Source organism: Trachypithecus francoisi, unplaced genomic scaffold, assembly GCF_009764315.1.
Source record: "Trachypithecus francoisi isolate TF-2019V2 unplaced genomic scaffold, Tfra_2.0 Lachesis_group15, whole genome shotgun sequence".
Lineage (NCBI taxonomy): Eukaryota > Metazoa > Chordata > Mammalia > Primates > Cercopithecidae > Trachypithecus > Trachypithecus francoisi.
This window is the reverse complement of record NW_022681460.1, coordinates 23,041,100-23,059,136: the sequence shown is the minus strand read 5'-3', so window position 1 is coordinate 23,059,136 and position 18,037 is coordinate 23,041,100. Positions and strand designations below refer to the sequence as shown.

Below are 18,037 nucleotides of genomic sequence, written 5' to 3'. Positions count from 1 at the left end.
TTATTGTTTTGAAGTTTTCTAGCGTTTAACCTGCCCAATTAATCATTTCAAATAAAAATTTCTGAAACCATTTATATTTCCCTCATTTAAAACTATCACCTCTTGATTTTGCCTGGCTAACTCCTACTGAAGGAGCTGCACTGAGTTATTTAGTGTTGTGTGTGTGTGTGTATATAGGGGATCATAACCTCATGTAATACCCATCAGTCATTCTTCCCATTTCATTTTATTTAAATGGAAGTAGCATCTGATCAATCTTATTTAAATAACCATGAAAAGGGGCTCAATTGTAATCCCATCCTGCCACAAACCATGGAAAACTACAGGTTCGAATCCACATTTATTATTCATTTTTAAAGATTATAAAACATCTTGAGACAACCCAAATCTGTTGTGTCTGTCCAATTACCTCCCATAGCATCATTTTCTTACTTTTATAATATTCCGTATGCTGTTAAAATCATTATTTTTTCCCTTTTCCGCCTTATATAGTCAGAAATAAGAAGAAGCTGACTGTTTTTTCTCTTTATTCCCAGAGCACCTATTGTAGTGCCAGGACACACTGGGCACTAGATGATGGCTTACTGGGTGAAGGAAGAAACACCAAATAGAATAATTACATTTTTAAAAATTTTAAAAAATGAAACCTTTAAAATAATTTGCAAGATACAATAATTGCACATTTCAGCATTTCACATTTTCACAGTATTTGACCTTTGGGAAGAAATGTTTTGTCTTCTTTCCAGAGAACACCCTATTGGTTCAGAGTTGCATTTCCTCAGGCATAACACATCTTCTCACTTATGTATGTAAGAAGAAACCTAAGATAGTGCATGCATTATAGAAAGATGGAGAGATATACAGAATGACTATTGGTGTAGCCAATTTTAAAAGTTTTAATAGTTAAATATTACTGTCTAATATTGAACCTGACAAAATAAGATAAATTGCTTGAAATTATTATATATTTATTTTGGTGTGTGATTACAATGAAGCAACTTAGCAGTAATTAGCTGTAGTTCAAAAATTAAAACCTTCAATTTGAATAATTTATCAAGTGAACTCATTCTTTTCACACTATTTTATAGACTTTGAGGAAAATGCATTTGCCTGTATATAAAAAAATGAGATCTTTGGATAATTAAAAACGGAGAGCAAGATGAATGAGTTTTGAATGAACATTCTATGTTGGGAGAAGTTGTATGAATAACAAACAATTAAATTATATAATTCTTGGAATATATTGGATTATATCAAAAAATTGCACAGTATTTTATTTTCTGTTTCTCAGATCTTATTTTTGTTTAGCTTCCAATATTATACACACAATCTTTAAACAATTAAAATAACCTTAAAATTATTTTGGAAAGAGATAAGCAGACTTATTATTACTGTTAACCTTATTATTTCTTGTCATTAACAGTTCCAAGTGAAAAACAAGTAAAAGCAAGTATGTTGAACAAAATTTTTAAAGAAGAGCATATTTTAGCAGCTTACTCATTTGAGTTTTCTGCTATAGACTATGCTAGTGCTAATTTTGAGAATGGCTTACCAGCTTTTTGGTATGATTATTTGTTGTGTTGAATATGCAAAATTACTTATCCCTGCCTTTTCTGTGAATTCATTCTTATTAAAATTTATCTATAGAGCTTTCATTTGTTAATTTGGCCACATCATGACACCTTTGCGAAGTGTAATATTTTTATTTCTCGTTTTGCAGTATAATAAGTGGATTCTTCAGTACACATCACACTGAATTATCCTAATGATTAATCAGTTGATCAAACCAGTAGGCAACCTAATTTGTCTACCATGAATATCCCATCTCTAACAAAAGGTAGCCCCTCAACATTTTCCTAACCATTGCTCTTGGAATGTCACAATTCCCTTTTGAGCTTTCTATTCTTGGATTGTGAAGTATTAACTCATAACCATAACATACCCTGGCATTTGCAGCAATGGTAGCTTTGACAATATGCTTAGGGAAAAATACTGAGAAACTGTTGATATTTCTTAGTTTGATGAAGTACCTGACTGTTATTAATAAAAGTTATTTTAAGCATAATGGAAAATATTTTGTTTTAGGAAGAAATATATAAGCTTTGTATATAGGATTTAGGTCAGTCCTCAGTTCTATACATGACATCAATGTGCTTATATATATTTTTGAGAGGTTAGGGGTAAACAAGTACTGGTAATGCTACTAATACATAAAACAAATGCATATTTTATTTAGTGCTGAGGGTTTTTTTGTTTTGTTTTTAAATTTTGTTGTTGTTGTTGTTTTTGTTTTTTTGATGGAGTCTTGCTCTGTCACCAGGCTGGAATACAGTAGCATGATCTTGGCTCACTGCAACCTCCGCCTCCTGGGTTCAAGCGATTCTCCTGCCTCAGCCTCCCAAGTAGTTTTTGAGACATATTATATCAGTAGGTACATCAGAGAACAACTGAAAAATATATTGAGTAGCTTGGTAGGAATGTCTTCTTTTAAAAAGTTACAGTTGGAAGTATACACATAGATATTGAGAACTTTGCAAGAGAAGTTTAACATGAATCTAAAATTCCATTTATATTTCCATGAAAAATTTTAGTTAAATGTGCAGCTGATTGGAACTCTATATTATGGAGTCTTTACTATGCTGATACTTAGTCTGTAGAAATGCATAATCAAGAAAATATATCAAACAAATCTGATAATTTTGTAGCACTGGCAGAGAGCTTTAGATTGAAGATTGCTCTGAAGATGAACATCTTCTTCCTAGAAAAATGTGACATATAGATAAAAATATTCATTTGCAATAAAAAAATCTGTAAGTTCTGCTATCTATGAAACATACTATCCAATCAGATTTTGAAGGGATCAGCATATTTTGCAGAAAATTAGCAAATTAGCTTGCCAAATCATCTCAAACCCAATATAAGTTTCATAAGAGTTAATATTCTACTCCCTATACAGTTGAGAGATTTGCACTTGACACGGACATTATCCTTCAACACAAAAATTAATTAGACATAATTCACAAACTGCTTAAATTACTTGATAACAAGGTGACCAGCCATTTTCCCAACTAAAAATGGATTTTGGCATTGAAGTCATACAGCAGGAGAATTTTTATTCAGCTGCTATAAAGGCTACTTATAAAGTTAATGCCTAAAACAAAAATTACATATCATTACAGATACTCTTGAAAAGCCTTTGAATCATACATGTAGTATGGTGCACATAGTTTTCTGTATATAACCTGTGCATTTGGGAGATGATTTTACAGTCTGTTAAGTTGTGAGAGCAAGTGAAAGTGATAGAGATAGATTATTTAACATAAATTATGTATTTATGTGATGCAATTCCATAGTATTGAATTTAAAGGGATAGATGAGATTGACAGGATTAAAGTCAGTCAAAGAAAAAGTAAAAGGGGATTTGTCATTAAGAGTGGATTAAAGGAAATAACTGGAAGGTGGATTGAGTTTGTGGTATGGGATTGTTTACTCTAGGTCTAGAGGAAACACCTGAAATCACTGTAGGAAAAATACTGGAGGACATGGACAAGCTTGGGAGGTACATCAAATTCGGAATAGAGCGTATATTAGTCCATTTTCACGCTGCTGATAAAGACATATCCCATACTGGGCAATTTACCAAAGAAAGAGGTTTAATGAACTGACAGCCCCACATGGCCGGGGAGGCCTCACAATAATAATGGAAGACAAGGAGGAGCAAGTCACATCTTACATGGATGGTTGCAGGCAAAAAGAGAGCTTGTGTGGGGAAACTCCCGTTTTTAAAACCATCAGCTCTTGTGAGACTTATTCACTATCACGAGAACAGCATGGGAAAGTCTTACCCCCATGATTCAGTTACCTCCCACCGGGTCCCTTCCACAACATGCGGGACTTGAAGATGAGATTTAGATGGGGATACAGCCAAACCATATCATAGAGTCTCATGGTAACATGAGCTTCAAGAAAATGAAAACCTTTCAGATTACTGGTGCGACGCTAAACAAGAGCACTTCATGTTTCCACATCGAAAGTTATGTGTTAGGGTGTGGTTTGGATGAAGAAAGGGTACCTTGGACTAGGCAGGGATGCTGAACCTAGCCTGACAATTTCTGCAAGTCAGCAAAGACTCCTGTATTTATCATAGTGTAAGCAAAAATACCTCAACACACTGAACTGCCCTGCCTGCATTCCCCTTCATGTGCCTCTCCACACATTGGATAGCAACACAGAGGCTGACAATAAAATCAGTAATTTCCAAGCAGGAAGAGGACCCAACAAGTAGATGTGTAGACTGTAGAGCACTTCATGGCTTTAACACTGTATATATGGTGAATCTTCAAGAAGAAGTATAGTAGACATTGTTTGCCAAATATATGTGACCACATCACCCCTTTCTCTTTCAGTGACCACATCAAGGATCACTATTTTTCAGGACCTTAGGTAGCACTGTCCCAGGTCACTTTATTCCACCTCAAGGACCTTGGGACTGGGATGATGTATTCCATGTGCATGGTCAGCCAGTCTGTGGTCAGTTTGAATTTTGAGAAAAATAACCACCAAAGCCCAGGATAAGGCCAAACTATAGTCATTTTTAACTCTGGATCTAATAATCGGGCATTTTTCACCCCTTGATTTTAGCATTGCACAGATTGGGTGTTATGTTCAGCCACCAGGCCTGACTATGTTTATCTCCTTAACCACACTTCAGTGTCTAAACGTGTGAGTCAGATATCTATCATCAAATCTACTAATGTATGTCAGGATAATTTAGGAGATGTCTGTATGCAGAATTTAAAAGTAAAGTCCCACTGAATTTATTCAGTTATATATGTTAGAATAATATTTGGAGACAATTGCTCTTAATAAAATTGCGTGTTTTTTTGACTCAGTTTAAGTACTCTAGCATGGGAATGGCAAAAGTATATGGGAAGATCTGTAGGCCTGAAACATAATGTTTGATATAAAATGAATTGTCTCTAGAGCACATGCTGCATGCCAAATATGATCTTGGTTGATCTATGATCTTAGTCAGTTAGAACAGTCTTCGTGTACTATATTGTCCCAGAATAATTATTACCTGCACCTCTTTTCACTTGCTCGGTTTTGTATAATATATAATTACTAATAGTATCACAGCTAGTGCTGCCAGAATATATTCAAAACATCACTCATACAGCACTAGAGTGATGATTTTATGAGGTTTAAGTACCAGGAAAGGTAAGATGTGAGAGACCTGGGGCTGCCTTAGTTGGTAGGGTAAGGCGTGCTTCTTATTTGAAACTATGTATAAAGATGAGGTTGGTGTTCTGAGTGCTAGCCCCAAGCTGAAATATGCCATGGTTCAGAGTCAAAGAATGTTCATCGAGATTGACACAAAGAGATCCAAGCTAGACTGATGAGTACTGACAAAAGTATAATCTAAGTTCAATTAAGACATGAAGAGATAGGGGAGAAAGGGACAGGATTTCAAATGGGAAACCAGAAATAAATTTTAGTATTATAAAAGTGACATAATGAACACAGCAACATGGCACTATAAAGCATGGCTATTGAGATCAGGACTGTGTATCCTAAGTATTAGTAGTAAAGCAGTCCCAGGATATTGTATTATAAAGGGTAGAATGGTATTGGTGTAGATATAAATTTTCCAATAGGACAGAAAAAAAGAGACCTCAAATACATCATGTTTGAGTAAAAATCTGACATAAGAAAGAGCAGCCATTTCAGAGAGCCAGAGAGTGGATAGATTATTTTTAAATGTTGCTGATATAGCTCATATTCAATACAAAAATATAATTTATTCTTATTTCATACAATTCTAAAATATCAGTTCCAAATGGTTCAAGAACTTAAATACTAAAGGCAAAACATGGCATTATAGTTTTTTTAACCATAGGAAAATATATAGTTTCTTGAAATATGGGAGGATTTGAAAAACTAGATGTTCAAAATTCTAGTCATACATTTAATAGCCGACATTTTATTGTATTGGAGTTATGAACTTCAATTTATCAATAAATGCCATAAAGAAAGATAACAGACAAGCCACTAACTTGTAAAAGACACTTGTAACATATTTAAATAGCAAGAGATTAATAGCAAAAATAGATGAACAACTCCAAAAATTTAAAAAAAGACAAAGACCTTGATAGACGATGGGTGGAAAAAAAAATGGCCACTAGATATAAGACTGCATTAAAAAAAAGAAAATGCAAATGTTCTATAAACATATCAAAAGATGTTCAACCTCTAAGTAATAATGGAATTGTACTTAAAAGTACAAGATAGTATTTTACATGAGAATAAATTTTCAAAATTAGGGAATAGGCTTATTCTGATGATGGTAGTGAGGAGCAGAAGAAACTTGCACATATGCTGCTGACATGAATGCAGAATTTGGGGAGAAAAATGTGTCATTTATCTGGGGTACGTGCCTAGCAAGTTTGCTTCTATGAAAATTATTGCCAGTGTGCAAAAGGAGACCCATGTGTGGGAATGTGCATAGCAGAATTATTTAGAAAACATAAAACTGGACATGACTTAGTGTCCATTGGCAGGAGAATAAATCTGTAGTTTGTAGGCCAAACATTGGAATGCTAGACAGCAGTTAAAGTTAATCAACTACAGCTACTCATATCAACATAGTAACATCTCAAAAAATCACACAAATTAAATAATACAGTTTAATTTATATAATATTATCTCACTAAATATTATAATTTAATTTAATTTATATAAATTATCTTACCTTTATTTAGAGACAAATATATGTAATAAAAACCCATATAGAAAAATAAGGAAATAATTATTACAAAATATAGGACAACTGTAACTTTGAGATAGAGAGAGAAAGTTGCAGTGCTAGTAGGAAAAGTAAGAAGTTTCAAAGGCCTTGACGCTATTCTATGACTTAGGTGTGCAGGAGGTTCAAAGGTGAACGTTCTTTATTGCTGTTCATTAGAATGTGCACAAATGTTATATGCCTTCTATTTATATATATTTCGTAATAAGACAGGTTTAAAAAATAGAGAGTGAGAGGATAGAAGGCGTGACATTGAGTGCAGCAGCTCTATGCGGAGAGATGAGGTTGCTGAAAATGTCATATAGAATTGAAGGATGTGATTGTCTGTGGCTCTAAAGAGTGACATGAGACATTGTGAAAGAATCAGTGAAGGAGAAAACTGATGAGGGAGCTGATCGAAGCAGTATTGGCAAGAACAAAGGCCTTGACTTGGCAAAAGGAGATGGAATCCAGAAAAAAATATGGAAGGATTGGTACTCTAAAGGGGCAGGAACTGATCACCTTTTGGAACTGGAAAGAAAAATGTATGAGTATATGCTGGTGAGGTAGGGAAACAGTGATGGATGGAGTTTAGTCTGCCCCTATTTTCTTTATGAATTTCTCAGCAGCAGCTTACTTCTATGTTGTAGGATGCTTATGGAGGGAAAAGAATAATTGAAACATTTGTGAAGAGTGTGAGAAAGCAAGTTTATTGGGTCTGTGGTAATATTGCTGGCCAGTGCTAAGCGATCTCATAAATGGGATCCACATTTGAAGTGTGGTCTGCTGCAGAGTGGGGGTCTTCCTTCAGCTTCGATGACTGCTCAGGTGGTAGGCATAAAGTATATTTGGTGTTTTGGCAGACATAGTGGGTTGATTTGTGCCTCCCACCAAAAGATGTGTTGAAGCGCTACCCTGGTACCTGTGAATGTGACCTGACACTGAAATAGAGTCTTTAAGAAGAGGTCATGCTGGATTAAGGTGGGCCCCCAATCTGATGCCTGGTATCCTTATAAGAAGAGGAAATTTGGGACACACAGAGGCGTATAGAAGACTGCCACATGAACATAAAAGTAGAAATTGCAGTGATGCAGCTTCAAGCCAAGGAATGCCAAGGGTTCCTGGCAACCAGCAGACTCTAGGAGGAGGCAAGGAAGGATTCTTCCCAAGATCTTTTAGAGGGAGCTTTCTAGGGTCCTGCCAACGCCTGAATTTTGGACTTCTAGCCTCTAGAACTGTGGAAAAATACATTTGTTTTGTATTTATCTACCCAACAGTTTTAAGGCAGTGCTAGGAAATTAATACAGCAGATGAATACAACAACAGAAAATATGTGAGTGATTTAACTATGCCTCATTTATGCATAAGCTTGGTAAGAAGTAAAGTGAGGATATGAGGAAAATCTTGAAAAATGAGATAGTGGCAAGAACAAGGAATGAAAGTATTAATGGGATCAGATACTGTATAATGGGAGTTCTTGAGTAAGTGAGCTCAAGGAAAAAGAAAAAAATGGTGCCAAAGAACAGAATTTTTAAAATCAAAGTTCTGGCAGTAAAGGAAAATTCTGAGAGTACTAATATAGTTGGAAATTACCAGAGAAGTGGGGTTTCTAGTTTTCTGAATTGAGGAGGGCAAGGAGGTCAGAGATCGTGTAGTTGTATGAATTATGTATAACAGTGATCCCCAACCCTGGCAAAATGTTAGAGTATGTTGGAAATCTTAAAAATATACTCAGGGCTCACACCAGACTCATTAACTGAGAATCTCAAAGCTCTGTTGCTCACCCCAGATATCTGAAAATCATAGGCTTAGAAAAACTCCCCAGTTTATTCTAAGGTGCAGACAGGCTTAAGAATGATTCTTAATAATATTCATAGTAGTAGTAAAGAAGATGGTAACTATGTGCAAAAATGATCATTGAATGTCAGGATAGGCCACAAGACTGGTTGATGACAACAATGAAGAGAAGTAGAGACTGGTGCAACCTGATAGCATGTGCCTCAAAAGAACTGGGGTTTGGAGGAAGCAAGGAGATAATCTATGAAGAGTAATGAGAAACAAAGAGGATATAAATAGGCATTACTTCTATATACCTTGGTATGTGGAAGATGGAAAAACAAACATTCCCCATATTAGCAGACTACCGTTAGGAGGGGATACAGTGGCCTTAGTGAGCTAGGATTTGGTTAAAGGAAGAAAGTAAAATGAACATTCTGAGAAGAGGCTGAAGATACAGGAGTGAGTGCTGCTGATGGACAGAGGACACAGAGGAAGGGCTTTGGAAGTAGGTCAGCTTCTAGGAGAAAAACAGAGTCAAATGGACTCTGTTTTCTGCTAGAAGGCTGAAACTCATAGTAGTAACTGAGATAAGTAAGGAGGGGACTCACAGTAGGATTAGTCTTGACTGATTCATAGGGGAAATTTGGTAATTAGTTTCCAAAGTGTGGTCCAAATCAGGAGCCTAAGCATCCCCTGGGAACTGGTTAGAAATGCATGTTCTCAGAATGTGCCTCCGACATATTGAATCAGACCTTCTGCGCTCAGCATCTGTTTCAATAGCCCTCCAGCGTGAACCTGATGCATGCTTAAGTTTAAGAACCATTGATCTAAATTCTTTACCTGGTATAAAACAGCTAGGAGTCTGTTCAGTCTTGAAGCTCAGGGTATTGAGATAGCTTGAAGAAGAGGTTATTTATGTCACTTCTTGCCTGAGTTTAAATTGTGACTCTTGGGGCATTTATCATTGTGGAATTAAAACCTGAAAGTGACATGAAGATCTCTTTCTGATGTCTGATGTCTCTCAAAAGCCAGGGTTTTGTGACACAGAGAGGATGAGGGGTGTAAAGGCTAGCCTTATTTGACTTGGTTGTTCTCACAGAGTCAGTGCTGAGCATATATGGGTGAAGGCTGATACATATAAATACCAATAACAATAAAAATAAGAATATATATGACGAAAGGTAATAACCTCAACTAATCAAAAGTTTATAAAATGAGTAAGTAAGACTTTGTGAAAATTCATGAGCTTATTATTATTATTATTATTATTTTATTTTGCTGTGGACTAGAGAAAACTTTGACTTTAACTAGCTTTGATTTGTGGTCCAATATTGTGTCCTAGCACCAACATTTCAGATTATGACTTCAGGGCAGCTCTCATGTCTTCCACTCTTAGTATTTAGAGAAACCAAAAGACCATTTTTTCTTATTTTTATTCTCTTTGTCTTTCTTGAAGAAATATTCAAATGAAATTTTCTATAATATTACAGTTAATATTTTACAATGTAAAACTAATTCATTGAGGTCAAATATTATTTGCTTGCAATCAGTATTAAACAACTTTTAATTCAAAGCAGACTCAATAATAATTAAAAGCTAAACAAACAAGCCCTTTTAAATGCTCTTCCCTATAATTCATATGTAACTTAAAATTTGTAGACTATGGCCAGGCGTGGTGGCTTATGCCTGTAATCCCAGCACTTTGGGAGGCCGAGGCAGGCGGATCACCTGATGAGGTCAGGAGTTCGAGACCAGCCTGGCCAACATGGTGAAACCCCATCTCTATTAAAAATACAAAAATTAGCAGGGCATGGTGGCGGGCAGTTGTAGTCCCAGCTGCTGGGGAGGCTAGGACAGGGGAATTGCTTGAACCTGGGAGGGAGAGGTTTCAATGAGTCGAAATCATGCCACTGCACTCCAGTCTGAGAAACAAGAGTGAATCTCCATTAAAAAAAAAAAAAAAAGGTAGACTAATAAATTAGTATCCCGTTGTATTGAATGTGGCCTTAATTTTAAGAACCATTGATCTAAAGTCTATGGAATAGGCCACCTTCTTTTATGCTCACTACCTACATTTTTAAGATAATAGAGTTGCACCTTGGAAGAGAATTTCTTTATTGCTATTTAAGGAAGTTTATTCATTGAAAAAAACATATAAGCACTTTGTAGTTTGGCTTTCTCTACAGTTTGCTTTGCTCTCGTGTGCAACATACATTTTATCTTTTGTTTAGTTTTATTCTCAATATTATAATATATGAATTTGGCATCACTAATATCCACTTCTCATTCCTTTAATATCTGAACTTGCAGAAACTGAACGAGTCAAAGAGGAGGTTGGTGCTGTTTCAAGTAAAAAAGGTAAATGCAGCTTAAAGATAAAGATGTCATGACTATAACTTATTTCTGCTAAGGTTTCTAGCAATGTATTGTTTTGTGCTTAGAGAAGAGCTCTATTTATTTATTTTACTAGTTTGTTGATATACAAACAAACCTATTTTGCACAAGATTTTATCGTTACTGTTCTAAAGCAAAAACGTGTTATCCCTTAAGGACCATAAATTAAAGCTAGTTATGCTAGTCAAATTGCAAGTTAATTTTGAAAAATTATAGAAATGTAACTGTTTAAACTCCATAGGATCCCCATCATCTGGAGAGCATTCGAGTGCAATATACTGCCTTAAAAGATTAGAAATCGAATAAATGAAACTTTAACTAAAAGTACTCACATGAACAAAATTCACTTTGTTCAAGAATGGTATAAAAATATGAAATGTATTATGTGAGATGCTGACTTGGAGACATTTCGCTTTAAGAAATACATTGGGAAGTCTGAAATGAAATCAGTAATGTAGCCAATGTCTTTGGAAGTATAGCAAGAGACAATTTAATAAGCCTGTCCTCAAAATACACTTATGAATACACACACACAAACCTACACACATACCCTTACACACATACCCCACTAAAACCGCATAACATGTTCTCTTAAAAGACTATTTTATTGCACATGCCTTATAAAGAAAACATATAACAGGATTGTAGGGAACTATAAAATATATATGGCACATATTCACATACTCAATCCCAAACAATGTATACATATGATTATAAATGAATATAGGAATGTAACTTAATATCTAATATAAATTTATGTTTATTGATAAATATATAAATTAATGTTATTATATAAATTAATTTATTGATTATTTTATATATACATATATCTCTATGGGAAAGCAACAAAGATTATATAGTGAATTCTTTAAGAAAAATATGAACTGTATTTGAAGGTAATAATTAGAGGTAATTAAGTTATTGATATTAATAGATGCTCTCTTTCAAATACAACTCTATTGTTCTGAATTTACAGTAGAGATAAAATCTGTTTCCTAGTCATCTCTTTTTCTTATAATCTAATATTTGTGATGTCAAATTTTAACTAGGTGATCATGATACATCTTTCATTGACATCATTTGTACTATAAATGGCAGAGTAATTTATTTATCAGAAGTTCTTATTATGTGGTGTCATATTCTGGAATCGACGTTGCTCATTGGTATTAGGTGAAATGTGGGTTAGACTTGTTTGCTTCAACAAGAGTAACTGTAGTAACAAGAAAAAACTGAGTCTTAACATAGAGTCAGAGAAAATCACTAACCTAGACATAGATGCAGAGTTCATGGGCCCAGTAAGTGGACTTAAGGCCACGACACTGATTTATGTTGAAAGAAGAACAGAAGTGTGGCCAACTTGTGTTCAAAATTTAGACAAGGCTAAAAGCAACAAATGTCCAAACAGCAGAAGATAGGTTTCTTTTGTAGTAAGATTTTATTTTATTAGTAGTATTTTTTTTATTTTTTTGAGACAGAGTCTTGCTCTGTCACCAGGCTGGAGTGCACGCCCGAGTTCAAGCAATTCTCCTGCCTCAGCCTCCTGAGTAGCTGGGATCACAGGCACGCACCATCACGCCCAGCTAATATTTGTATTCTTAGTAGAGACAGAGTTTCACCATGTTGGCCAAAGTGGTCTCAATCTCTTAATATTGTGATCTGCTCGCCTCAGCCTCTCAAAGTGTTGGAATTACAGGAGTGAGCCACCATGCCCAGCTGGAATTAGATTTTATATTCAGAGCTTTAGTGAATCCATGTTGTGGAAGACAGTTTGGAGACATAGTTAAGAAGCAAAGATTGTACTCCTAGTAGCTGATCTGTAGACTCTGCGCTCTGTGTCACTGGGAGCCTGGATATTGTTAGAAGAAAACCCTTGGCCAAATTATATTTAACAGTGTTTAATTGAGCAAAAAATGGTTCATGAATTGGGCAGCTTCCTGAGCTAGAGTAGGCTCAGAGAAACTTCAGCATAGCCCCATCGTGGAAGGATTTATGCACAGAAAAAGGAACATAACATACAGAAAAAGAAAGTGAGATACAGAAACAGCTAGATTGGTTACAGCTTGACGTTTGCTTTTTTTGGACACAGTTTGAATAACTGGTCCCCTTTGGTTGGCCAAAACTTGGTGATTAGCACAAGAGTAGATTACAGCCTGTTTCTACCTCCATTTGGGTTCACTATGTACAGAGAAACCTCTAGGTCAAACGCAAAATAAGGAGGCAACTTCAGGCTAGGCTTGATTGAACAGTATTTAGGGTAGAAATACAAGCTCACATAGTATGGGCTTCAATCAGGACAAATTGGAGTTAGCAGAGAGACAGAATTGAAATTGAACCATCAATTAGTGAACTCACTAAGAGTCCTCAACCGAAAGTGCTTACTGAATTTATAGAGTATGGCCAAACATTTTGGTTGGGGTTAAGTAGACTTACTTGTCAGGCTTGGAGAGAAGTGAAAGAAAATAAATTATCTATCTATTCACATTGTTGACATCAACTACTTTGCTTCTAGTTGATCATAGATATTATACCCCAATTCTCAATTTAAATATAATTCTACATACTGAGTTTATTTTCAACTACAGAATGAACAGAAGTAAATGTTCTTTTCAAAGTGACATAACTGTTTTAAAACTCATGAAGGATTTTACCAATTTGACAAATAACAAACAAAAATCAAAGGAGACTTTTCTCATTTGTCAAGTAACTTGTTCATCTACCTCTCACCGACGATCGGCTGTGCATGAAAAAATATATTGTTTTCATCACATGTTTACTACCCAATCCCCAAATTCTACAATACTTAGCATACTTTACAACTTGTCCACCTCTAGCCTTTCACATGTAAGTAGAAAAAGAAAGTAATTTTTTTGGTTTTTAAGGTATTAAAAAATTGTTCTAAATCGAGGCTTAAACTAGGAACTGTGTGCAACGTTAAGTGGTAATTACTAATTTTGTAATTGTTTTAAAGTTCTTGAAGATGAAGAATAATATTTTAAGGTGTTAACTGTAATGTGTCTATTTATATGTAGCATAAATTGTCTTATCTTAAGCCTACTTTTAAGTCATATTTTATTTGGAGATATATAGTATTTAATCATTAATATAATATCAGTTTGCTAATTTATTTTGATTTTCACCTTGCAGTTTTCTAATCATTTTCATATTTACTCACCATATATTTATGGGTTATATATTATATGAAAAATCAAGAAAAATTTTAAATGTTAATATTATTCTTGAGTTATTTAAAATACTAAAAATACGTGAATCTTTATTAAGTCACTATGTTGGCCTGAAGTTTTACCATCAATGAAAGTTTTTTGTATTACCATATTTCAAGGTTGAAAGCCATCAGGCTAGAGATATAAATACAGGTAAAGTTCTACCCGAAGTTTAAAAATTAATTTTACCTGGGGAAAAGACAATGTTTAGGGCATAAAATGACTTTAGAGTTAAGCCCTAAATAAGAGATGGGGTTTTGCTATGTAAATGAGTTTGAAAAAAAATATCCTGGGCATAGATTCGAGAGCAAGGCAAAGTGATACAAATTTGTAGTATGCATATGAGGAACAGCAGTAATCTCAAGACCATTGTAGGAATTAATATAACCTGGGCTAAGAATGCAGTAAAAGGGCCTTATTTTAAAATTGGACTTGATTCCATGGGGAATTAGGGAGGTGGTGAAAAATTGTAAGTGTATAAATAACACTCAAACATATGCTTTAGGAAGAGTAACTCATACAGGAAAATTTTGAAATGGGCAGATTAGGAAAATTCTCAGCAATGTAGTGACCTGTATTAGGACCTGGACTAGGGCATTAGTTATGAGATTGGAAGGGAGAGAAATTACGTTAGCACTAATAAAGAAGTAGATTCAGTGGAATTTCATAACTGATGATAAGCTTTGGGAGGGAAGAAAATAAAAATAATTTAATGACAATAGCCTTCTTCAGACTGGCTGCTAGAAGAATATTGTTAATATTCTTAATAACAATGAAAAAGAAAAGCGAAAGAATGTGGAGAGGAAAGGCAAGATTAATTTTAGATAAATTTAAGTCAAAGTGCTAGTAGCACATGAAGGTAGCATCACATAGGTAGTTCTGGAAGTAAAACTAGAGCTCCAGACAACGATAGGCTGGAGATGTATACATGGATGCCCTTTGTGTGGAGGTAATTGAGCTTGTCGCAGTGAGATAAGGTAACACTTATATTCGCATTTGTTTGGGGAAAGAACAAGGAGAAATATAAAAGCAGACTAAAATAACTTCAGTAACTGCAGAAAAAAAAAAAAACTTTCAATAGAAAGGTGGTGGTCATGGGATTTGTCAGGTACATAATATATTAATAATTTTCAATACAGAATTCTCAGAGGAGTGACACTCAAAAAACCAAAAGAGTGACAAATTGAACGAGGAAAGGGAGTGAAGTGTATGAGAAATGATGATGAAGATATTTGGCTGGGAATAAAAAATAGGATAGTAGCTGGTGTTTTTATTTAACCTATATCCATCTCTCTCTTTTTTTTTTTTCTATTATACTTTAAGTTCTGGGGTACCTGTGCAGAACGTGCAGTTTTATTACGTGGGTGTATATGTGCCATGGTGGTTTGCTGAACCCATCAACCCGTCATCTACATTAGGTGTTTCTCCTAATGCTATCCCTCCCTTTGTCCCCCACCCACTGACAGGCCCTGGCATGTGATGTTCCCCTCCCTGTGTCCATATGTTCTCACTGTTAAACTTCCACTTATGAGTGAGAACATGAGGTGTTTGGTTTTCTGTTCCTGTGTTAGTTTGCTGAGAATGATGGTTTCCACCTTCATCCATGTCTCTGCAAAGGACATGAACTCATCTTTTTTTTTTTTTATGGCTGCATAGTATTCCATGGTGTTCAACCATTGTGGAAGACAGTGTGGCAATTCCTCAAGGATCTAGAACAAGAAATACCATTTGACCCAGCAATCCCATTACTGGGTATATATACCTAAAGGATTATAAACCATTCTACTATAAAGACACATGCACACATATGTTTATTGCGGCCCTATTCACAATAGCAAAGACTTGAAACCAAACCAAATGCCCATCAATGATAGACTGAATAAAGAAAATGTGGCACATATCCATCTCTCTTTTAGTCTCAGAGGTAGTGTTTCTCCTTCTTTTCAAGACCAGTTTCTCCAGTTTTTCCTTCCAAATCAGTTATCCATCCCATTTTCTGGCATCCTCCTCTTTTATTGTTACTGGCATTGTTCCTCATCTTGGAAATGATTTTTCCCTGATTCAAAATTATTTCTTTTCCTTGATTTACATCTTTTTCTCTCTCTCTGTCTCTCTACCATTTTATCTCCTTCCCATGTTAGCCAGCTTTCTGAATGCTGGAGTCCTAGTGCTGCCTCTGGCCTTCCACAAAGACTAAGCTCCTGCCCCTGCCATGCCACTGAAGCTCCAGCCAGTTCTGATGACATCATCATTGCTAAGCCAACAGAACCCTTCCATCCTCATGTTACTAGATTTCTCATTGCATTTATTACTTTGTCTCTTCTCCAAACTTCTCTGTTGTTGGGTTACCATGACAGTATAGTCTGCTGGTTCTCTCCATATGGCTGGCCTTTATTTCTGGCTTCTTTGTGTTTTTTCTTTCATCTGTTGCCTGGTAATTGTTGGTGTTCCTCATAATTCATTATTAATCCTCTGAACTTCTCATTCTGTACCATTTTCTTTTGAGATATATCCGCTTTCAAAGTTGAAACTCTGCCCTATATCATGAAATATTTTCAATCCTGTGTCCCCATCTCAGAGTTTTTTTATCAATTTCAGGCTCGTATGTTCAACTGCCCAATAAATACCTTCAAATTCACCTTCACGATAGCTAATGCATGCTGGGCTTAATACCTAGGTGATAGGTTGATAGGTGCAGCAAACTACCATAGCACACGTTTACATATGTAACAAACCTGCACTTCCTGCACTTGTACCCCGGAACTTAAAATAAAACTAACAATTAAAAAAAAAAAAAATTCCCCTTCACGGCCAGGCGCAATGGCTCATGCCTATAATCCCAGCACTTTGGGAGGCTGAGGCAGGCGGATCACGAGGTCAGGAGATCGAGACCATCCTGGCTAATAACGATGAAACCTCGTCTCTACTAAAAATACAAAAAATTTAGCCAGGTGTGGTGGCGGGCACCTGTAGTCCCAGCTACTTGGGAGGCTGAGGCAGGAGAATGGCGTGAACCCAGGAGGTGGAGCTTGCAGTGAACCGAGATCACACCACTGCACTCCAGCCTGGGCGACAGAGCGAGACTCCATCTCAAAAAAAAAAAAAAAAAAAAAATTTCCCTTCACATTCAACCTTTCTTAATCTAAACTCCTCATTTTCTCTTTCCGACTTACTCTTTCTGTTTCTTGAGCATATTTTCTCTTATTTGTAGCCATTACTACCATACTAATTCAAGGCTTCAGTGTCTTCTACCAGAACAACTGAAATAACCTCATGCTGCCCTGATGTTTTTATTTTTATTCCACTAATATTCATGTAGTAGAACATCCCAATAGCCACAATAATTCAGTAAAACCACAAAACTGAATAAACCACTTAAAATTTAATACTCTGTTCCCCAGTTTTCCATAAACTAAAATCCAAGCTTGTTAAAATGGCATATCGCATGCCTCAAGAACTGGCTCCTATATCCTTTCCAACTTCATCTTTTGACATGCCTTGTTTTCTAGGCTACAATAATCCCATAATGCTATGTTCATAATTCCAAGTATGTTAGAAGACTGTAGGAAGATTGGAGCAGGAAGTGATAGCCTTGTGAACAGATTAAGTAGTTAACATCACCTGAGAATTGATGAGAAACCTCTCTTTCCTCTTTCCACTATAATATGTATCTGGAGACCAAATTGATGCAATATTTTTTCTTTCATAATTAGTGATTTATTCCAATGTTTCAGTCAATGACCTCTCCAGGCAGTACCTGTAAAATCTGAATAGATCCTGGACAGTTCTTATATTTCTGGCATTGTCTTATATCTTTGGAAAAGTAACATTTTATCTTTGGAAATAATAGTTCATCATG

The 18,037-nt window shown here is 35.5% G+C and overlaps 1 protein-coding gene across 1 annotated transcript in view; it reads left to right on the top strand.

Moving 5' to 3' along the window:
- TRDN (triadin) overlaps positions 1–18,037 on the top strand; it is a 431,045-nt gene that overhangs the window by 259,195 nt on the left and 153,813 nt on the right. The window contains exons 19-20 of the mRNA XM_033234448.1: positions 1,424–1,450; positions 10,874–10,921. Coding sequence (XP_033090339.1) covers positions 1,424–1,450; positions 10,874–10,921 — 75 coding nt within the window. The remainder of the gene's footprint in view (positions 1–1,423; positions 1,451–10,873; positions 10,922–18,037) is intronic.